This window comes from Piliocolobus tephrosceles, chromosome 17 (assembly GCF_002776525.5).
Source record: "Piliocolobus tephrosceles isolate RC106 chromosome 17, ASM277652v3, whole genome shotgun sequence".
NCBI lineage: Eukaryota > Metazoa > Chordata > Mammalia > Primates > Cercopithecidae > Piliocolobus > Piliocolobus tephrosceles.
This window is the reverse complement of record NC_045450.1, coordinates 38,468,093-38,488,532: the sequence shown is the minus strand read 5'-3', so window position 1 is coordinate 38,488,532 and position 20,440 is coordinate 38,468,093. Positions and strand designations below refer to the sequence as shown.

The 20,440-nt window shown below is 38.8% G+C and overlaps 2 protein-coding genes across 6 annotated transcripts in view; one reads left to right on the top strand and one right to left on the bottom strand.

Moving 5' to 3' along the window:
* FTO (FTO alpha-ketoglutarate dependent dioxygenase) overlaps positions 1 to 10,477 on the bottom strand; it is a 416,623-nt gene extending 406,146 nt beyond the window's left edge. Inside the window, exon 1 of one of the 2 annotated variants that reach the window (XM_023209953.3) lies at positions 10,198 to 10,477. In XM_023209953.3, coding sequence (XP_023065721.2) covers positions 10,198 to 10,350 — 153 coding nt within the window. In that variant the 5' untranslated portion in view covers positions 10,351 to 10,477. The remainder of the gene's footprint in view (positions 1 to 10,197) is intronic. The other variant, XM_023209954.2, reaches the window with a different exon arrangement.
* Positions 10,478 to 10,489: 12 nt separating this feature from the next.
* RPGRIP1L (RPGRIP1 like) overlaps positions 10,490 to 20,440 on the top strand; it is a 96,366-nt gene continuing 86,415 nt past the window's right edge. The window contains exons 1-5 of one of the 4 annotated variants that reach the window (XM_026456850.1): positions 10,583 to 10,625; positions 10,803 to 10,873; positions 13,713 to 13,804; positions 15,658 to 15,802; positions 19,900 to 20,198. In XM_026456850.1, coding sequence (XP_026312635.1) covers positions 13,720 to 13,804; positions 15,658 to 15,802; positions 19,900 to 20,198 — 529 coding nt within the window. In that variant the 5' untranslated portion in view covers positions 10,583 to 10,625; positions 10,803 to 10,873; positions 13,713 to 13,719. Of the gene's footprint in view, positions 10,626 to 10,802; positions 10,874 to 13,712; positions 13,805 to 15,657; positions 15,803 to 16,495; positions 16,770 to 19,899; positions 20,199 to 20,440 lie in introns of those variants that run through there. The other 3 variants (XM_023209951.1, XM_031934436.1, XM_023209952.2) reach the window with 3 other exon arrangements.

The following is a 20,440-nucleotide window of genomic DNA, read 5'->3' as shown; positions in this document are numbered from 1 at the left end:
TATCCATATGGCAGTTTTTTAACATAAGGAGACGCATGGTCACTTTGGAAGCAGGTCATTTCCAAAACTACAGAGTAAATAAATGATCGGCATAGCAACAGGACAGATGCTTATAGCAAAAACAAAAATGCACGCCTAAGAGTCAAACTCATAGAATCAGAGAGTAGAAAGGTGATTACCAGGGCTGGAAGGATGGGAAAGAGCTAATCAAGTGGCATAAAGTTTCAATTATACAAGATGAATCAGTGCCAGAGATCTGCTATCCAACATTGTACCTACAGTTTACAATTCTTTATTGTACACTTAAAAATGTGGTAAGAGAGTAGATCTTATGTTGTATTCTCACCATAATAAAATACATTTTTTAAAATGCAAACCATAGCATCAATTCAAGGTTTAACTTTCAAACATGTGATGGCTTAACAAACAGCATGCCAAGGACAAAAGTTTGGAAACAAGCCCTTATCAACACAAATCTTCATCTCTTGAACCTGTTCTAACCCAACCCAAGGAATCTTAAGAATCCTCCCAGTTTATATTGTGAAATCAACCAGTGAGACAATTTTATAAAATATTACAAAATCAGTTTATAATAGAAGATTAAATGAATGTGCTTAGCAGAACTCTAAATTCACCTTCTCTAAGGTGTGTTTTTTCATTAAGGTTCCAAAAGGACCATCTTAACAAAAGTTCCCCTCCTCTAAAAGTTAGGAAGTCACACTTTAAATATAACTTTAGCAAGAAATCTACCATAATAAACTAACAACAACAAAATACTCCAAATCTGAAAGGTGAACTGGCATTTTAAAATTGGAAGAGAATACTTGAAAACAAGTGTCAATAGTTGCTGAAGTATGTGTTGAACAGAGGAGTCCTGTTTCTCAAAATTGATGCCCACATCTATGATAAATTAAGTAACTTAAAATTCATAAGATATTAACCATTTTCCATTATTTCTCTCAAATTGTGGTTCCATCTCTCACTATTAGAAAGTCTACTGACCAATAACAAGTGATGCTCTTGGGAATTCATTCATTATTTTACAAGTATGGAATAGACCATGTGTCTGGCAAAATCTTAAGGGCTAGAGATAAAATGGTGAATGACAAAACTGAAAATAAAAACATATCTCTACGTTTTTGGAGACTATCATCTACATGCCAAAATCTGTATCGCTAAACTCAGCCACAATAAATCTCATCAGCAGCCAAGGATCCAGAATCATAATTATGAAGGGTCACATGTATCACATAGCAGATGCTGGCCGCTCTCAATCATTTAATCTTTCTTCACCAGATACTTATTAATGTCTCCTTTGTGGAAGACATCCTGCCAGGTACAACGGAGAGATGAAAAGATGAATTAGACACAAATGCTATCTTCAAGGAAGCTACTGTTTGCTCAAAGTGTCTAAGACTTTTTTTTTTTTTTTGAATGGCTAATTTAGTTTTCAAAACCAATACCAGGAGGGTTAGGAAACAGGCCTGGAAATAACAGAAAGTAACAAGAATTCACTGTTACTTGGTAGTTTAGCTGGTTAATTTTCAAGTAAGTTACAATATTTAAAGTGGTTTGGAAATTATGATCAAATACACTAACTCTTCTTCTATTTACAGAAGTCAACTGAACCTCCAAAACAGTGATTAAAGGCTTACCCATATATTGAAGAAGAGATTAAACAAAAAATAATAATGGATTTTGGGAAGAAGGAAAACAAACAGAGTAGAATCTGTCAGGTGAGGTTTTCATTTTTCAAGTCCCCTGGTCTTTGGCCTAACACCAAAACCATCTTATATTTAATGTCCAGTTTAGATAAACTGGTGACATAATCTAGAATGTCCCATAATAAAAGTAGACTCCAAAAGAACATTCTCAGGACCTCAATAAAACGCCAAATTTGAAATGCAAAATAAGGTAAAAATACCCAGTCAGTATAAACATAAATAGCAAACTTTCTTTTGTTGAGTTATTGTTATTATTATTTAGAGATGGGGTCTCACTCTGTTGTCCAGGCTGGAGTGCAGTGGCACAATCACAGTTCACTGTAACCTCCAACTCCTGGTCTCAAGTGAGCCTCCTCCACCTTGGCCTCACAAAGCACTGGGATTACAGGTATGAGCCACTGCATTTGGCCAAGTTATTAGTTTTATAACTCAATAAACCTTATCATGTAAAGTTGATAAAACCTTATCATGTAAAGTTGATCACCAAAAGCAGAAGAGTTTTTAAATCATGTTACTTAAAATGGCAGGTTATATATTCTGGATATTTTCCTTCACTGATAAAAATGTACATGACTCAAACAAAACTATTAAATGTTCTTAGGTATATAACCGTTTCCTTAATAAACTTAAACTAGTTCTATTTTTAATAGTTTAAAAGATGATCTAACCTAAGCCAGCATAAGAGTCTTTGAAGCTAACTTGGAATTCAACATTCATAGCTTTTTATTCTATGACTAATGACACAGTTTTAATGTTTCTGATAAACCCCGTAAGGAATCCCAGGCCTCTCATAAGGATACACCTTTAAACAGATCTTCTAAGGAAGGAATTCCATGACTACTAGGCCATGTTAGATCCTCTTTGCTACCATGTCCTCCCGTGATAAAACTCACCACTCTACTGTTGGTACTTATTTACCTTCCATGGACAGCCAGCCAGTTTCATGGGACTGTGTCTGCCATCTTTACCCTGGTGCTGAGTACACTGCTCAACACTTAATCAGGTTCCTTATCTGAACCACAGAATGTAGAAAATGGTTTGAGTGACTATATTCTCAATTTTCTGAAAGGTGGTACAAAACTAGTACCATTCTGGCTGCATGGGAAATAAGTTAATGGAACCCCAGTTGAGAAAATCCACTTGACGAGACACTCAACATAAGTTTACAGAATAAATGTCCTGGGATCAGAATACACACACACACATATATATATATACAGAATATATACCTACTGGGGTCAGATAGGCAGTAGTGCAGGTGGTGGTTATGATGGTGATGATGATGATGATGATGATGATAAGAAGATGGTGATAATAACAATGTTTATTTTTTATTTATTTATTTTATTATTATTTTTTTTTGAGATGGAGTCTCGCTCTGTTGCCCAGGCTGGAGTGCAGTGGCGCCATCTCAGCTCACTGCAAGCTCCGCCTCCCGGGTTCACGCCATTCTCCTGCCTCAGCCTCCCGAGTAGCTGGGACTACAGACGCCTGCCACCACGCCCAGCTAGTTTTTTGTATTTTTTAGTAGAGACGGGGTTTCACCATGTTAGCCAGGATGGTCTCGATCTCCTGACCTCGTGATCTGCCCGTCTCGGCCTCCCAAAGTGCTGGGATTACAGGCTTGAGCCACCGCACCCAGCCACAATGTTTATTTTTACTGTATGCCAGCAATGTTTTATGTGCTATATAATATCTCAATTCCTACCAGAACCATATCACTCCAATTTGATAGATGAGGAAACGGAGGCTCAGAGAAGTTAAACTGCTTGCTCAAGTAAATGAGGGAGCTGAATTCAATTTCAAGAGTCTGTGTCTAAGGCCCCATACTACACCACTATTTTGTAACTGAAGGGGCAAAACTGGATGACAGAAAAATGGAAAGCGTATTTCCTGCCTAAAAGGGAAGCCACTATTCAATTCTAGTTAGGAAAATGCATGCCCAGTGTTACCAGATACTCTAGTTTTTCAAGAGAGTCAGACACCCAGATGTTTATGCAAAATCCCTCAATTTTTAAATATTAGAAAATAATTCTGAAACAACTTTCAGTTTGTTTGGGCCGAAATTTACCTACAGCCAGGATGCGTATGTGGATTATAAATATGTGACCTCTAGAGGTCCCATCTTTCCTCAAAAATATACATGCAAAAATGTAAAATCTGGGCCAGGCACGGTGGCTCATGCCTGTAATTCCAACACTTTAGGAGGCTGAGGTGGGTGGATTAATACATCAGGAGTTCAAGACTAGCCTGGCCAACATGGTGAAACCCCGTCTCTACTAAAAACACAAAAATTAGCTGCGTGTGGTGGCATGTGTCTGTAGTCCCAGTTACTCGAGAGGCTGAGGCAGAAGAATCCCTTGAACCCGGGAGGCGGAGGTTGCAGCGAGCCGAGATCGCGCCACTGCACTCCAGCCTGGGCAACAGAGTGAGACTCCATCTCAAAAAAAAAAAAAAAAAAAAAGCCAAATCGGAATCCAATCATAAGGAAACATAAGACAAATAAGAATGCAAGGCCACTGTACTAAATAAATAAATAAAAAATAGCCTGCACACATCACAAATGTCAATGTCTTGAAAGAAAAAGGATGAGGAACCAATTTAAAGGACACGAAAGGACACCAGATTAAAGGAGAAGGGACCAAAGGGACCTGACAATGAAAGGCAATATGCAATCCAGATGAAACCTGGACCAGGAAAAAATGCTATAAAATTCATTATTAGGACAATTAGCAAAATTTGAATATGGACTTTGGATGAAATAATGGCATTATATCAACGTTAACTTTTTCTGAAATTAACAACTGACTGTGTTTATATTCGTATGTAAGAGAATGTCCATGTTCTTAGGAAATATATGCTGAACTATTTAGAGGTAAAGAGTAATGGTTCATTAAAAAAAATAATTGTTCATATGGATATATATGGCAAGAGAGAGAGAGCAATCAAGTGAACACAGCAAGATATTAACCTGTGAATACGGACAACAGGTCTATGGGAGCTCTAGATTCTGCTCTTGCTCTTCAATAAGTTTTAAATCATTCAAAATAATAAATTATAACATCTGAGAAAAAATGCATAGGGCCAGCCCCACCCTAGCAGAGGAACCCTGAAGCCACCAAACTCAATCAAAGGCATGCTACTCTATTCCTGGGATAGCAGCTAGACCTAATCACACTGGGTCCTCACACCAACCCACGGAAGCAGCTATGCTTAACCTCATTTATGACTGGAGAAACTGAGGCAGAGGGTATGAATCCCCTATCCCAATAGTAAGGAAATAGTAGACACCATGGTTCTATCTCAAACCATCAAATACTAATCTGGACTATTCTACTATATGCCTTATAAGAAAAGTTCATTTTAAAAATGCATGAATACCATATAGTACTCTCATATGCTGAACACAAGTCAGATAAATGTTAATCATAGGAAGCTATTTGGTCCAACCTTCTTATTCACCCTCCAGACTTAGAAACAGCATAAAAGTCTATAGCATAAGCAATCACAAGGAAGAAACTATGATCTAAGTTACTTCAAAGAGAAAAGAAAAATAAAAACTAAGTACCCATTATGGAGATGACAAAGTTTAATTTGAAAAGCAAACAAGAAATCTTTGTGACTTTGGGATAAAGATTGCATAGATATGACACAAAAAGCACGAATCATAAAAATAAACATTGATAAATTGGACCTTTCTTAAAAACTATTAAGTAACCTAGATGAATGGAAGATAACATTTGCAACACACATAGTAAACAAAGGATTTGTATCTAGAAAATATAAAGAACTCATAAAACTTAATAATAGGAACACAAACAATCCAACAAAAAAATAGGCAAAGATTTTGAACAGATACTTCGTAAAAGAAGATATATACATGTCCAATAAGCACATGCGAAGATGCATAACATTATTATCCATCAGAGAAATGCAAATCAAACCACAATGAGATACCACTTCTCACCCACTATGATAGCTCCAATAGAAAAGACAGACAATAACAAGTGTTAACAAGGATGTGACAAAATTGTAACCCTCAAAATGGCTAGTGGGGAATGTAAAATGGTGTAACCACACAAGTAAACAGTTTGTCAGTTTCTTAAAATTTTAAACATAGATTTACCATATGACCAGTAATTCCACTCCTAGGTATCTACCCAGGAGGAATGAAAACGCATCCACACAAAAACTAGGGTGCAAATGTTCACAGTAGCATTTTTCATAATAGTCAAAATGTAGAAACAAATCAAATGTCCATCAACTGGCGAAGAGATAAACAAAACATGGTATATCCTGACACTGGAATTCTTTTTTTTTTTTTTTTGAGACAGAGTCTCACTCTGTCACCCAGGCTGGAATGCAGTGGCACAATCTGGGCTCTCTGCAACCTCTGCCTGCCAGGTTAGGTGACTCTCATGCCTCGGCCTCCTGAGTAGCTAGAATTACAAGCATGTGCCACCACTCCTGGCTAATTTTTGTATTTTTAGTAGAGACAGGGTTTCACCATGCTGGCCAAGCTGGTCTTGATCTAAGTTATCCTGACCTCAGGTGATCCACCTGCCTTGGCCTCCCAAAGTGCTGGGATTACAGGCATGAGCGATTGCGCTCGGCCCGACACTGGAATTCTATCTACTGTGTAATAAAAAGGAACAAAGTACCAATACATGCTGTAACATGGATGAACCTCAAAAACATCCTGGGTGAAAGAAGCTGAATATAAAAGACCACATATTGTATGAGTCCATCTATGCAAAAATGTCCAGAAAAGGCAAATCTGAAGAACAGAGTAGATTCATGGTTCCCTAGGGATGAAGTAGAATTGGGAAATAACTGCAAATGAATACAGTTTCTTCTGGAAGGGAACTGTTCTAAAATAAGACTGTGGTGATAGTCACACAACTCTGCAAATATGCTACCAACCATTGAGTCCTACACTGAAAACAGGTGGATTTTACGGTATATAAATTATACCTCAATAAAGATTTATAAAAAGAGAGATATGCAATATCATTAGACATCACTGAAATGCAAATTAAAATCACAAATATCACTGCACACCTACTAGAATGGTTAAAATGTAAAAGACTGACAAGCATTGCAAGGATATGAAACAAGTAGAACTCTCATTTTACGTTCCTACCAACAGTTGGTAGGAATGTAAAAGGGTGCAGTGTATTTGAATATTGTCCCCCAAAAAGGTATGTCCAAATCCAGAAACCCAGCACGTGTGAATGTGACGTTATTTGGAAAAAGTGTCCTTGCAAATGTAATTAAGTTGAGGCTCTTAAGGACCTCAAGATCATCCTGGATTTAGGATGGGTCCTAACCAATAATGGGCATCCTTTTAAGAGAAAGGAGAGAGAGAGATTTGAGACACAGAAACAGAGGGAAGAAGGCCATGTGAAGATGGAAGCAGAGAAGTTATGAAGTGATGCTACCACAAGCCAAGGAACACCAGGGACCACTAGAAGCTGGAAGAGGCAAGGAAGGAGTTTCCCCTAGAGTCCTTCAAAGGGAGTATAGCCCTGTTGACACCTTAATTTCAATGCCTCATCTCCAGGACTGAAAGAGAATAAATTTCTGTTGTTTTAAGCCTCCAAGTTTGTGGTAACTTGTTGCAGCAGCCATAGGAAACTAAAACAAATGCCAAATCACTTTGGAAAACTGGCAATTTCTTCATAAGGTTAAACAAAGAACTCCCCTATAACTAAGCAATTCTACTCCTGGGCATTACCCGACAGAAATGAAAACGGAAAGACTCTTACATGAATGGTCATAGCAGCTTTTTTTGACAGAAATGAAAATGGAAAGACTCATACATGAATGGTCAAAGCAGCCTTTTTCATAAGGGTCCAAAACCAGAAACAATCCTAAGGTCCAGCAACAAGTGAATGAATAAACAACATGTGGTATCTCCATACAGTGGGCCACTAATCTGCAATAAAAAGGAACAAACTATTGATACATACAACACCATGGATTAATCTCAGAATCATTATGCTGACCAGGCCCAGTGGCTCACGCCTATAATCCCAACACTTTGGGTAGCAGAGGCAGGAGGATAGCTTCAGCCCAGCGGTTCCAGACCAGCGTGGGCAACATAGCAAGACACCATCTCTATTTAAAAAAAATAATAATAATTACGCTGAATGAAAAAAAAGACCCAAAAGTATACACTGTATGCTTCCATTTATATGAAATCTAGAAAATACAGATGCATCTACAGAAACAAAAAACATATCAGTGGTTGCTTGGGGCCGAGGTGGAGGGGGAGACCACAAATTAACGAGAGGGAACTGAGAAGGAGAGAAATGTTTGCTATTCCCATTGTGGTGGTTTTGCAGGTATATACATTTGTCAAAAGGCATCAAATTGTACACAAAAAATGGTTGCAAATGACTGTATGTAAATTATACCTCAATAAAATTGATTAGAAAAAGAGAAAATAATTCCATGAGCCATTGGACATTTTACATTTAAGATTTAAAACAACTACTTATACTTTGTTCTACCAATAATATTAAGCAAACAAATTTTAAATGAGGAGCAAATTTGTTAAAGAAAAAAGGGAGACAACTTGCTCTACTAATTCAACATGTTGCACAAGCAGAAAATGGAAAAAGCCTTGAATTTGGAGTCAGAAGACCTGGCTCAGAGGGCTAGTTCCACTTAGCAACCAAGTGGCCTTGAGCAAGTCACGATTTACCTGTAAGTCTCAATTTCTACATCTCTAAAATATAGATGACACTAATAACTACCTCACAGGCAACAGTTATGGTTTCAATAGAGTAAGAGCTCCTTTCGTGCAGGGATTCTATTTTAGCCAAAATTATAATCCCAACGTATGGCAAATAATAGGTGCTCAATAAATCTTCACAGAATAAATGAATTACTTTAAAAATAAACCTGAAAGATGAGAAAGACATCGTGCACAACACCATGAGGCGACATTTGTTTCTTTGCACTGTGTAGACTAAAGCAGAAGAGTCACCTTCTTTGTGCTTATCTTTAGCATATTGTCCACATCATTTGCAGACTCAAGCATGAAAACTTCCAGTCCCTTATGAAATACTGCGATAACTCAAGTCAATATAGAGCATATTTTAAATTTTAAATCCTTAGGTGCATTGCCCTAAAACAGACTCACTTGTAAGATGAAATTCTATGAAAGCAAGAACTGTGTCTATGTTATTTAACACTGATATTCACTGCCAATATTTGCCTAACATATAGTAGGCAGCAAATAACGCGTGCAAAGGCCCTGAAGCCAGATGAAGTACAGGAAAAAGAGTGACTTTTAAGAGGCCAAAGTGACTGGGAGGCAGACAGCAGAGTGTCATGTCCAATGGGGTTGTGAAAGCAGGTAGGGTCCACACCACGCAGGATCTTGTAGGCAATGTGAAGTTTTGTCTTTATCCTAAGAGCAACAGAAAGCCATGGAATATTTTTAAACAGGTGGTTGGCAGAGTAAGGAGAAAGGAAAGGGACATAATTAGATTTGCATTTCATGAAGATCTTACTCTATGGTGTGCAGAAGAGAATGGTAGTTAGGGGAAGGGAGAGAAGGTGGAAGAAGAGTTAAGTTAGGGTGTAGACTGAGTATAGGCCAATCAAGAGGCTATTCCAACAATCCATTAAAAAGACAATGGTAGCTTGGTCCAAGGTAGTGGAGGTGGGAAAAAAAAGTGGACGGATTCCCAATACACGTAGACAAATCAACAGGATCTGACATTGAGAATGAGAGAAAGGAAAACACTCAATGCTTCTGAGTCTCAGTTCTTCATCTGTGAAGCAGGGCTGTTGTTTATACTCCATCTGTATAATACCTACCTTGTAATCTGCTGTGACAATGATATGAAATAATTTAAATATTATGCACCTAACTCAGTCCCTGACCGACAGTAAATACTTTTTAAAATCGCTGTTGCCATTATTATGGTCATCCCATGGAATGGCAACTACCGGAAACTGAACACCACAGGTAGAGAGGAGCAATGTAGTTGAAGATTCATATCCACAGGGCTGAAAGACACAAACTGTTATCAGCCGGTCACTGAGACAATTGTTCCAAAGAAACACAGCTGACCGCACAGATATTTCATCTAAGCCGATCTCAGTCCTCAGAGCCCATTATAAGAAAGCACAGCTGGTATGATCACAGTCACCTGAGAACCCGGTAAACTGAGGCACAGAGCTGGCTACAAATTTAACCAAGGAATAGGTGCAGAGAAAGGACAAGGAAACAGGTATCCTGCTTCTCATTTTTGAGCCGATCCAACAAGACTCGGTCTGCATCCTGAAGAGGAATTTGTAACACCCCCTCCAATGTCTCCAGGTCCCTTGCTGACAAGGCCCTGTCATCCCTTAGCTTAACACCGTGCATCCGCTCGCCATCAAACCAAGCCCTTCCGGTTCCCTGATCCTAGCTCACAGCGCACGAAGATCCCCAAGCCCCGGGAGCCCCACATACCTTAGCTTCGCGCTCTCGTTCCTCGGCGGTCGGGGTGCGCTTCATGCTGCCACTAAAGCCGCCTTCGCCACCGCAAGCTGCGTAGATCCCCTCGCCCTGGACCCCGCCTCCTGCATGTAGTTCTCTCAGCGTCCTGCTCCCGTCCGGAGCCATTCTCCCTCACAGTGGAAAAAACTACAACTCCCAGAATGCACCGCGGCGACGCCCGCGAGCGCCTCGGGATTTAGAACAGGAGAATTTCCCAGGTCCGACAGCTGGAAGAGCGTAGTCCGCTACACCGCGAGCAAACAGGCTGGAGTCCAAGGAGAACTACATTTCCCAGGAGGCAACGGGTGCCTACCATGTTTCTCCCGTGCTCCTCTCGGCCAGCCGCCCGCCACGCTGTCGGCGCTATAGCAACGGTAGCTAGCTGCAGGGCCAGTGGAGCGGTGAGTACTCGGGAGGATGCGGGAGCATGGGGGTGGGTGGAGGTTGCGGACCCTCCCCACTGCAGCGCGGGCCAGGGTCCTAGGGTCCGCTCTGCGGTCTGGAGAAGGCCCTGGAGTTGGCCCTGGAGTTCTGCTCGCGTGAAAGCAACCGAGCCCGAGACACCTCCACATCCTCAGGCCTGAATCACAGCCCGCCCTTTATCCTCACATCCAGGACCAACTTGAAATGTTGTATCCCAGCCATGAAGGTGAGAGTTGATGCTGCTAATTGCCATCTCTATCCAGATCCTGCAAGTTGTAGGTCCCTAACACAGTTTGCTCATTTGCCCTGGATTAGAAATTGGTTGGTAGACCCTAAAACTCCTGAGTGTTCTATTGTTTGCTTAATTATATGTTATTTGTTTATCATCTGATTATCTCCATAACTTGCTAGCTTCATAAAGGCGGGGATTTTGCTTGCCATTTTAATCTCAGTGCCTGGTATTCATTTATTCATTCAAATAAATATTTTTTCTTTATTCTTTTGTGTGTGTGTGTGTATGTGTGTGACAGGTTCTTGCTCTGTCGCCCAGGCTGGAGTGGAGTGGTAAGACCTCAGCTTACTGCAACCTCCCCCTCCCGGGTTCAAGCGATTCTCCTGCCTCAGCCTCCTGAGTAGCTGGGATTGCAGGCGTGCGCCATCACACCCAGCTAATTTTTGTATTTTTAGTTAGAGACGGAGTTTCACCATGTTGGCCAGGGTGGTCTCGAACTCCTGAGCTTAAGTCATCCGCCCGTCTCGGCCTCACAAAGTGCTGGGATTACAGGTGTGAGCCACCGCGCCCAGCCAATCATTCAATATATATTAATGTTGGTTCCCACCCTGTACCAGGCACCGTTCCTGAACAGCTGTGAACAAGACTAATACCCGTCTCAAGATGTTTATCCTTTTTTCATGGAGACAAACAATAATTTATTTGATAATTTCAGATAGAGACAGTTGCTAAAAGAGAAACAAGCCAGGCGTGGTGGCATGCACCTGTAGTTCCAGCTACTTGGGAAGGTGAGGTGGGAGGATCACTTGAACCCATGAATTCCAGGCCAGCCCGGACAACAGAGGAAAACCCTGTCTCAAAAAAAAGAAGAAAAGAAAAGAAATAAACAGTGAAGAAATGTAAGGAAGACTACTCTAACACAGGATGGTCAGGGAAAGCCTGTCTGAGGAAGTGAGCTGAACTCCAGAGATTGAGGAGCCAGCTAATACAAAGGCCTTGAGTACACGAGGGTGTGGGGGGTTCGAGGAAAGTAAAGAATAATGTAGGTGAAGCATACTGAGCAAAGAAGGATAACATGAGATGGTGTTGGAGAGGCATTGCAGCATTGTGCAGGATTACTCAGCTTCCACACTATTATTAACATTTTGGGCTGGATAATTCATTATTATGTCTCCTAAGCACTGCAAGATATTTAACATCATCCCTGGCCTCTACTCACTAGATGCCAGTAGCATCCCCCTTCCTTGTTGTGACACCCAAAAATATCACCAGATACAACTATTAATACTTCCAACTACTACCTTCAGTGAGTTAACTAATCTGTGTCTCACCTTCCTCATTTGTAAAGCGGTAATCATTTGAGTAACAACCTCACATGGATATGGTGAGACACTTCATTAATTCCTATAACAGAGCACTTAGAGCAGTACCTGGCACATAATAAGCATTCAATGAATGTTAACACCATCAACATCATCATCATCATCATTCTCATTATTTTTAAAGTGACCTTAACTCTGTCATGGAAAACTAATCATTTTCATACATGGGCCTGTGTGTCAACAGGATCCTAAAAATTGACCTTTTCTATAGCAGTACTTCCAAAAGAAGTAGATGATCTCCCAAGGATCTGTCTGTTAGCTGTTTCTGTAACAGCAAAATGCAATGGTTCTCCACCATTTGTGAGTTATAATAAAAGTTATGAACCCTCCTTAAAAGATATCGCATATATACGTATACATACAAAATTTGGTAAACCATCTCTGGGTTCACAGACCCTGAAACCCCACGGACTCCATTCACTCACTCAACAACTATTTGATGAATGCCTGCTCTCAGAATGCACCAAGCTTTATGCTAGCCTCAAAGAATACAGAGGTGAACAAGACAATGAAGCTTGCTACTCTCTTGGTCTTTACATTCTAGAACCAGTATTCTAGAGCTTAAGAACTCTGCCCTTTAGAGTATCTTCATTCACAGTTTGCATTTAGCTTACTAGGTAGATTGAAATGAAAATATAAAATCCTTTATTTTTGCATACTAGATACTGTGTGGACCACTCGTATCCACATTCAAAATAAAGCTACTGTGGTGCATTTCTGTAAAGAATAGAAACTATAAAAATACCAGAATTAGCTAGACCGCCTATATGTTGAAGTAGTTGAACTCTGGGCGGGACCTAAGCCTCATGGCAACAAAGGCAAGACACACACACACACACACAAAAAAAACGTAAACCAGTTGGTAAATTTATGCAATGAAACCTCTTTCACAAAACTTAGAACTGCCCACTCATTTGCGCGTCAAGCAGACAATTAATATTTGAGTAATACTGACATCCCAGGTACATGTGATCAGTGCTTTTACTTTACTCATCCCATTTACCATTAGAATAACTCTGAGATAGGTATTATTTTCTCCTTTTTAAAGCTGAGAGACTGAAACTCAGAGAGTTTAGGTGGCTTGACTAATTCGTTAATGATAGAGCAACCATTTGAATCAAATTCCTGACCTGAGTGTTTTCCAAGATACCTGCTCTCTTTTGGAGGCTGGGGAGAGGAAAGGGATGGAGAGGAGGTATTTCTTAAACGATAATCTTACCTCATTTCCTAAGCAAACTGTAGGAAATATACTGTTGAAAGGAACACTGTCTCCATGATTGAATGTAGTAGTACTTTTAGAAGAGAAGCTTTCATCTTCTCCAAGCAGCACATATGGACAATAAGATGCCCATTAAAGTTCTAGTCCCTTTTTCATTTTGTTTGATTCATTCCATTACATAGTTAATGTAATAACTTGGAAAGAGTTTATTTGAATTTTCTTTTTTCCACAGCTAGGCCATGTCTGGTCCAACTGATGAGACTGCAGGAGACTTGCCTGTGAAAGATACAGGTCTAAACCTCTTTGGAATGGGAGGGTTACAAGGTATGGCCAGCTGTTATTTATTACAGTTATGAACTTTGATCACTGACTTCTTTACTTTTAATTTAAAGTATTTCTGATACTCATACAACCCAAACCATTTAAGTAACTATATAGTCCTTGATTGTACTAAACAAAAAGATGGAGAGTTTAGAACACATATGGTATTTTACTACATGTGTCAATTATCAACAGCTCATAGAAAATGTACAATCCCCCCTCTGTTCTGATAAAAAATTAACATAAATCATCTTTTTGAAATTCCTTACATCAGTAGAAACTACATAGAGAGTATCAAGCCTCCAAACCGAATTGCCTGGTTTAAATTACATTCAGTATTAAAACATTTCTTTGTGTTTAAATTTTATATGGGAGGAAAGGCCATATTTTAAGTGTTTTGCCTTTTAAGTAGAGTATCTCACGTGATAGTGACTTTTTTATCAAATTAATATGGATTAAAGGTTTTCTTTATCCTTTTATCACTTAGTAGTTGCTGTAGAGCTAAAAAGCACTTTCAAATTGAGAAAGAAAAGCACCACATTAAAGAACAATTTAGAACAGAGAGCTTTGTTTATCTTTGTTTGTCCATCGTGTCAGCTATGCTGTCATGCATGTATCAATTATCAACAGCTCATAGAAAATGTGAAATCCCCTCTAGCCTGAGAAGGCTAGGGATTTAAGATACATTCCATTTAGGAATCTACATACACTTTTTAATCAGAACAGTGTAAATGGCCACTGTGAAAACCAGAAAAGTGGTCAATGTATTGTTTATTGAAAAAGATAAAATTTGGCTACACAGAATTATTATTATTATTATTATTTTTTTTTTTTTTTTTTTGAGATGAAGTCTCACTCTGTCACCCAAGCTGGAGTGCAGTGGCAGGATCTCCACTCACTGCAACCTCCGCCTCCCAGGTTCAAGCGATCCTCCTGCCTCAGCCCGCTGTGTAGCTGGGTTTACAGGAGTGCGCCACCACGCCCAGCTAATTTTTGGCTACACAGATTTTATTGTTAAAAGTAAAAAATATGTGTAAGCTTTGCTTTGCAGATCTTTCAGGGAGCATCGAGTATTAAAATACAAATAGATTTTAAGTGTGCAAAGGGCTTTATTGGGTTTTGATACTCTGTGAGTTCAATTCTTGTCCTCGGTAACCTATCACAGGACCTTAGTCTCTATCAGTTTGTTCTTTGTTTCTATTGGAGAATTGTTGAAAATCGACCTACTTCACAATGTTATGGAAAATACCAAATTTAAGCGTCTGTAAAAAGATATCATATATGCATGCTAAAGAGTATAAACATTCTTAAAATTTATATAAGGTAGTATATAGAGAAATTATTTGTGAAGCTTTTAAATAATAATTTTTAAATTTAGGGTTTTTTTGATTTGATCTTACAACTTTTATAGTTTGTTTTCTAGAACACCCATAGTGCAGAAAAATATCTTAGTCATATTATGTTTACCAAATTACTCTTACTCTTGCCTTTGTAAAAAAATAACTTTCGGATACTCTTTTAGTTGTCACAACATTCAGCATGTAAATTCGAAAGTCTTTATTGAATCAGAATTCCATCTTATATTCTTAAAGAATGGCTACTTGAATACATTTTTGAATGGATACTATTATTGTTCAAATTCCTAGTACTGTATGTAAAGTATTAATAGCAAAGATTTTTATTCTCACCTTAAATAATTGATGTAAACAATACTACAGCATTTTCTAAAGCAATCTTAACTGTAGGTCCCAAAGGAAAAAATCTAAGATTAGTGCATCAGAGGTGATATTAATATCAAGAGTTTTTAGAGACTATTTTAAGTAACCTCACAATTAATTATCTTGGCATTTCTGCAGAAGCTTCAACAACACGGACAATGAAGTCTCGCCAGGCAGTGTCACGTGTCAGTCGTGAGGAACTGGAAGACAGATTTTTGCGTTTGCATGATGAGAACATTTTACTTAAACAGCATGCCCGCAAGCAAGAGGATAAAATTAAAAGGTTATGATAAAAAGCTTTTAGCTTTTTTTCTTGACTCAGTAAAATTTGAAGGGTATGGTATTTTATAAACTTAATTGAAAACCCCACCTTGAATCTTTTTTGGAACAAGGCAGGATGTAAATAAGTACAATTTTTAAAAATGGAAAATCTTGCAAACTAGAATAATAAACCAAAAAGATAATGAGTGTTTATTATGTCTGAATTTGCTGTTTAAAAGAAAAAAGCTAATAGCTAAGAGTGCCAGGAGTATATCATATCTATAAATAACTTTTGGTTTAATATTTATAGTTTAATAAGCAAATGGCCAAAGCATCTGTGTTTTAAATGTCTTGATTTTAAAATGAAAGTTCTAAAAAGTAACTAACTATTCCAACTTATTAGAATGCACATTCCCTTAAGATTTGGGGTTTACTAATGAAAACATCACTTCAGTCTCTGGAACATATTTAACTTTGCTTGGGTTATACTAGATTCTATATTGATTTCAAAGAGTACTGTTTCTGAAGAAACAGTATTGTCACTTTTGATTTATGTGCAAAAAATCTTGGCAAAAATGATTTCTTAAGAGTAGATACTCTTTCATTCTTTTTTATTCAGAAATGCTGTGCCTATCTTCTGAAGGGACAGCATTAAAAACAAAGTGTGTTCAGATGTATAATCATGAGCAGGTCTGTATTCATATTTATGTTCTAGGTTCAAAGAAAAGGTGAGACAGCCATTGAAGAATGAAAATAGGGTTTTTCTGCTTAGATTCCATCCTGAGGAGGTGGTTCCAGTTCAGTTTCTACTCTGTGGACTTTAACAACCCGCTGACCTGCTATGTGCAAGCCTTTTACTTTGAGTTGGGTTTTAGTCATGATGAGGGCTGTTTTCAAGATTTGTGACTCACTTGCCTGATTCCTTTTCTGACCATTATCCCACACACATCAGCCAGTCAGAATGAGGCATATAGTCTGCTATGACCACCTAACAATTTTTTTCTTTGTAAACCTAATTGGTCAGTAAAAGAATTGAATTCACATATTTGACCTCATTGGTAATTTGTCATAGCCAGAAAATAAAAAACAACTTAATAATGAGCCATGTAGTTTAATGGGAAAAAGACTGAGCTAGGAATCAAGTTGTATGTATGCATTCTGTTACCTCTCTGCCACTAGCCTATGGTATGTTCAAGCCATTCAACCTCCTGGAAGTTTATTTTACTTAGCTATGCGAGTAATGATCCAATGAACAGTATGACCCAAAAGCTCTAAATTCCTCTCAATCTCACACCACTGACTGTGACCTAGATACATGGGTAGAACTGTCTTTAAATTTATCCTTAAGAAGTAAATAGGCCGGGCGCAGCGGCTCACGCCTGTAATCCCAGCACTTTGGGAGGCTGAGATGGACGGATCACTTGAGATCAGGAGTTCGAGACCAGCCTGGCTAACGTGGTGAAACCCCATTTCTACTAAAAATACAAAAAATTAGCTGGGCGTGGTGGCGCAAGCCTGTAATCCTAGCTACTCAGAGGCTGAGGCAGGAGAATCACTTGAACCCGGGAGGCGGAGGTTGCAGAGAGCCAAGGTCGCGCCATTGGACTCCAGCTTGGGCAATAAGAGTGAAACTCTGTCTCAAAAAAAAAAAAAAGTAAATATTATTATTTTCTATAAATGTAGATTTTATAAACTGCCTTTTTATTTTTATTTTTTTATTTTTATTTTTTTTTTTTTTTGAGGCGGAGTCTCGCTCTGTCGCCGGGACTGGAGTGCAGTGGCCGGATCTCAGCTCACTGCAAGCTCCGCCTCCCGGGTTCCCGCCATTCTCCTGACTCAGCCTCCCAAGTAGCTGGGACTACAGGCGCCCGCCACCTCGCCCCGCTAGTTTTTGTATTTTTAGTAGAGACGGGGTTTCACCGTGTTAGCCAGGATGGTCTCGATCTCCTGACCTCGTGATCCGCCCATCTCGGCCTCCCGAAGTGCTGGGATTACAGGCTTGAGCCACCGCGCCCGGCCTATTTTTTTTTTTTTTCTGAAAGGAAGCCTCACTCTGTTGCCCAGGCTTGAGTGCAGTGGCACGATCTCGGCTCACTGCAACCTCCACCTGCCATGTTCAAGCGATTCTCCTGCCTCAGCCTCCCAAGTAGCTGGGATCACAGGCGCCTGCCACAACACCTGGCTAATTTTTATGTTTTAGTAGAGACAAGGTCTCACCATGTTGGCCAGGCTGGTCTCAAATGAACTCCTGACCTCAGGTGATCCGCCCACCTTGGCCTCCCAAAGTGTTGGGATTACAGCCATGAGCCACCACGTCTAGCCAAAACTACCTTTTTAAATAAGCACTCAGACTTTGCCGTATGATTCATTAATGTGATAAAATAATCAAATCCAACAAATGGAATGTATGGCTATTACGAGACAAACACATGCAATCATGTTTCTTGACAAAGTTTATTTGAACATCATTTGAAGAATTTAAAGATCCCCTATTGATGTGCTTTTCCTGCCTTAAAAATTAGAGTCGTTTAGTTTTCTCTGGTTGTTAACTGCCTTTTTATATTAAATCTGTGTCTTTCTTTTGAATGTAATCTGTATCTCTGTGTGAAAGTCTCTCTGTAACAGAAAATTCAGATATTTAGGTTGACATCTCATTTGTATGACAACCTTACTTTTATGCACAGGCCATTGGGTGGGGCTTAGGACCCTAAACTCATTAAAGGACTAGGTAGGGTGTGTGGCCCTCTAGGACTGTGGTACCTGCCCAAATTTCCCAGTGATATATCATTCTCAGAATTAGGTGGAAAAGGAACTAATCCATTGATTATTTTACTAGAGTGTTTGTGGTACTCTTGGATCTTGGTTTTTATTATCCTATATCCTTTATAAAGCATGCTTAATGGATGTGCCTCAAGGGAAGGAGAAAACAATCTTAACTGATTATGTTATGCATAGCTCTCCCTGATGCCACATGCTGTAGGCCGAGTAGCCAGAAGTGTAGATAGACATGTATTACTACCGCATTTACAGCAGACTCTGCTTAGGGCAGAAAAAAGGTTGTTCTGTGACATCCCAAAGCTATTAAGGATTTTTTTATTTCACTTTTGTTCCCTTAAGTAAAAGCTTCTGTCCATAACCATGCTAAAATAAAGCAAAACCCATTTAAAGAAAAATGAAGTGTGTTTTATTTTCAATCTCCTGTCTGGGTCTTTATAAAAATAGATTCACTATAAACTAGAATCAGCTATTGAAGATGTGCGACCAATTTTGTAAAGTCTTGAACTTGTGTCTCTCATCAAAGCCACCTTTTCTTTCTTGTCCTGCCAAGATTTTTCCATTCACTGTCAGGCATGTTTTCCGTACGTGTATATTACATCACCCCCATGTGCCCTTTCTGTCTTTTGTTCTTTCTAACCAGTTTTTATCAAAACTTAAAAGAATCAAGGTTATAAACTCCTGTTATGTCAAAAGCACAATTTATGTCCAAATTTAAAGATAGCATTAAAATGATGCTTTTGCATCTAATTATTTTTTACCATTAAACACAAGTGTTTCTTGAGCACTAAGCAACATTTATTGGTGCATTTTGGTTTCCTTTGGATTTTTCATTGGGCTTTATATGTGTGCATTTATGCATTCTAACATTTTTGTATTTATAGTGTGTCTTAATCCTGGAAAAACTGAAAACAATATATTACCTGAATGCTGCACAGTCTTAACACACTTTTCAAAAGTTTTAACTTACTGTGGATTGCGGATATAACCCACCACATCCACAATCTGTAACTACACTCAACTGCATACAGCATTCCTATATAAGGTCATGCGTTAAAAATTGCATTTCAGGAACATATGGAGTAAATATGTGTCCTCTCTTTACTAACCTTAAATGATAAGCCTTAGGAAACTGTTATTTGTCAGTGCTATAAAGCAGATTGTTGCCCAGTGGTTTCAATTATCATCAAAGGATTCTTCACAGGCAGTAATAGTTACATCAAAACCTGAAATTTATTATTCAGGTTCTGCACTGAAGTCTTCACAGTGATTATGTTCCTTTCAACAGAATGCATTTTATGCTGACTTCTCACATTCCTTTTCATCTTTTTATTATTTCCCCAGAATGGCCACCAAGTTAATACGGCTAGTTAATGACAAGAAAAGATATGAGCGGGTTGGTGGCGGCCCCAAGCGGCTGGGAAGAGATGTGGAAATGGAAGAAATGATGGAGCAGCTGCAAGAGAAAGTTCATGAGCTTGAAAGACAAAATGAAGCCCTCAAAAACAGACTGATTTCAGCCAAACAGCAACTTCAAACCCAGGGTTACAGGCAAACTCCATACAATAATGTACAATCTCGTATTAACACTGGGCGTAGAAAAGCAAATGAAAATGCAGGCTTACAGGAATGCCCCAGGAAAGGTAAAACAAAGCTTACATTAAATCTAAACTGAAGTCTCATTAGATTGTTCAACAACAACAACAACAACAAAAGTTTTACTTCTGTGTTATTCATGCTTTTAAGTGTCTTTAGGAAGAGAAAAATAATTTTTTACTTTCTCTTTGATAAAATAATGTCAAAGAAGATTATTTAAGAATCACTATATCAGTCTCAAATTTAGTAAAAACATTCCGCATAACCTTGATGTAAGAGACATGTATGA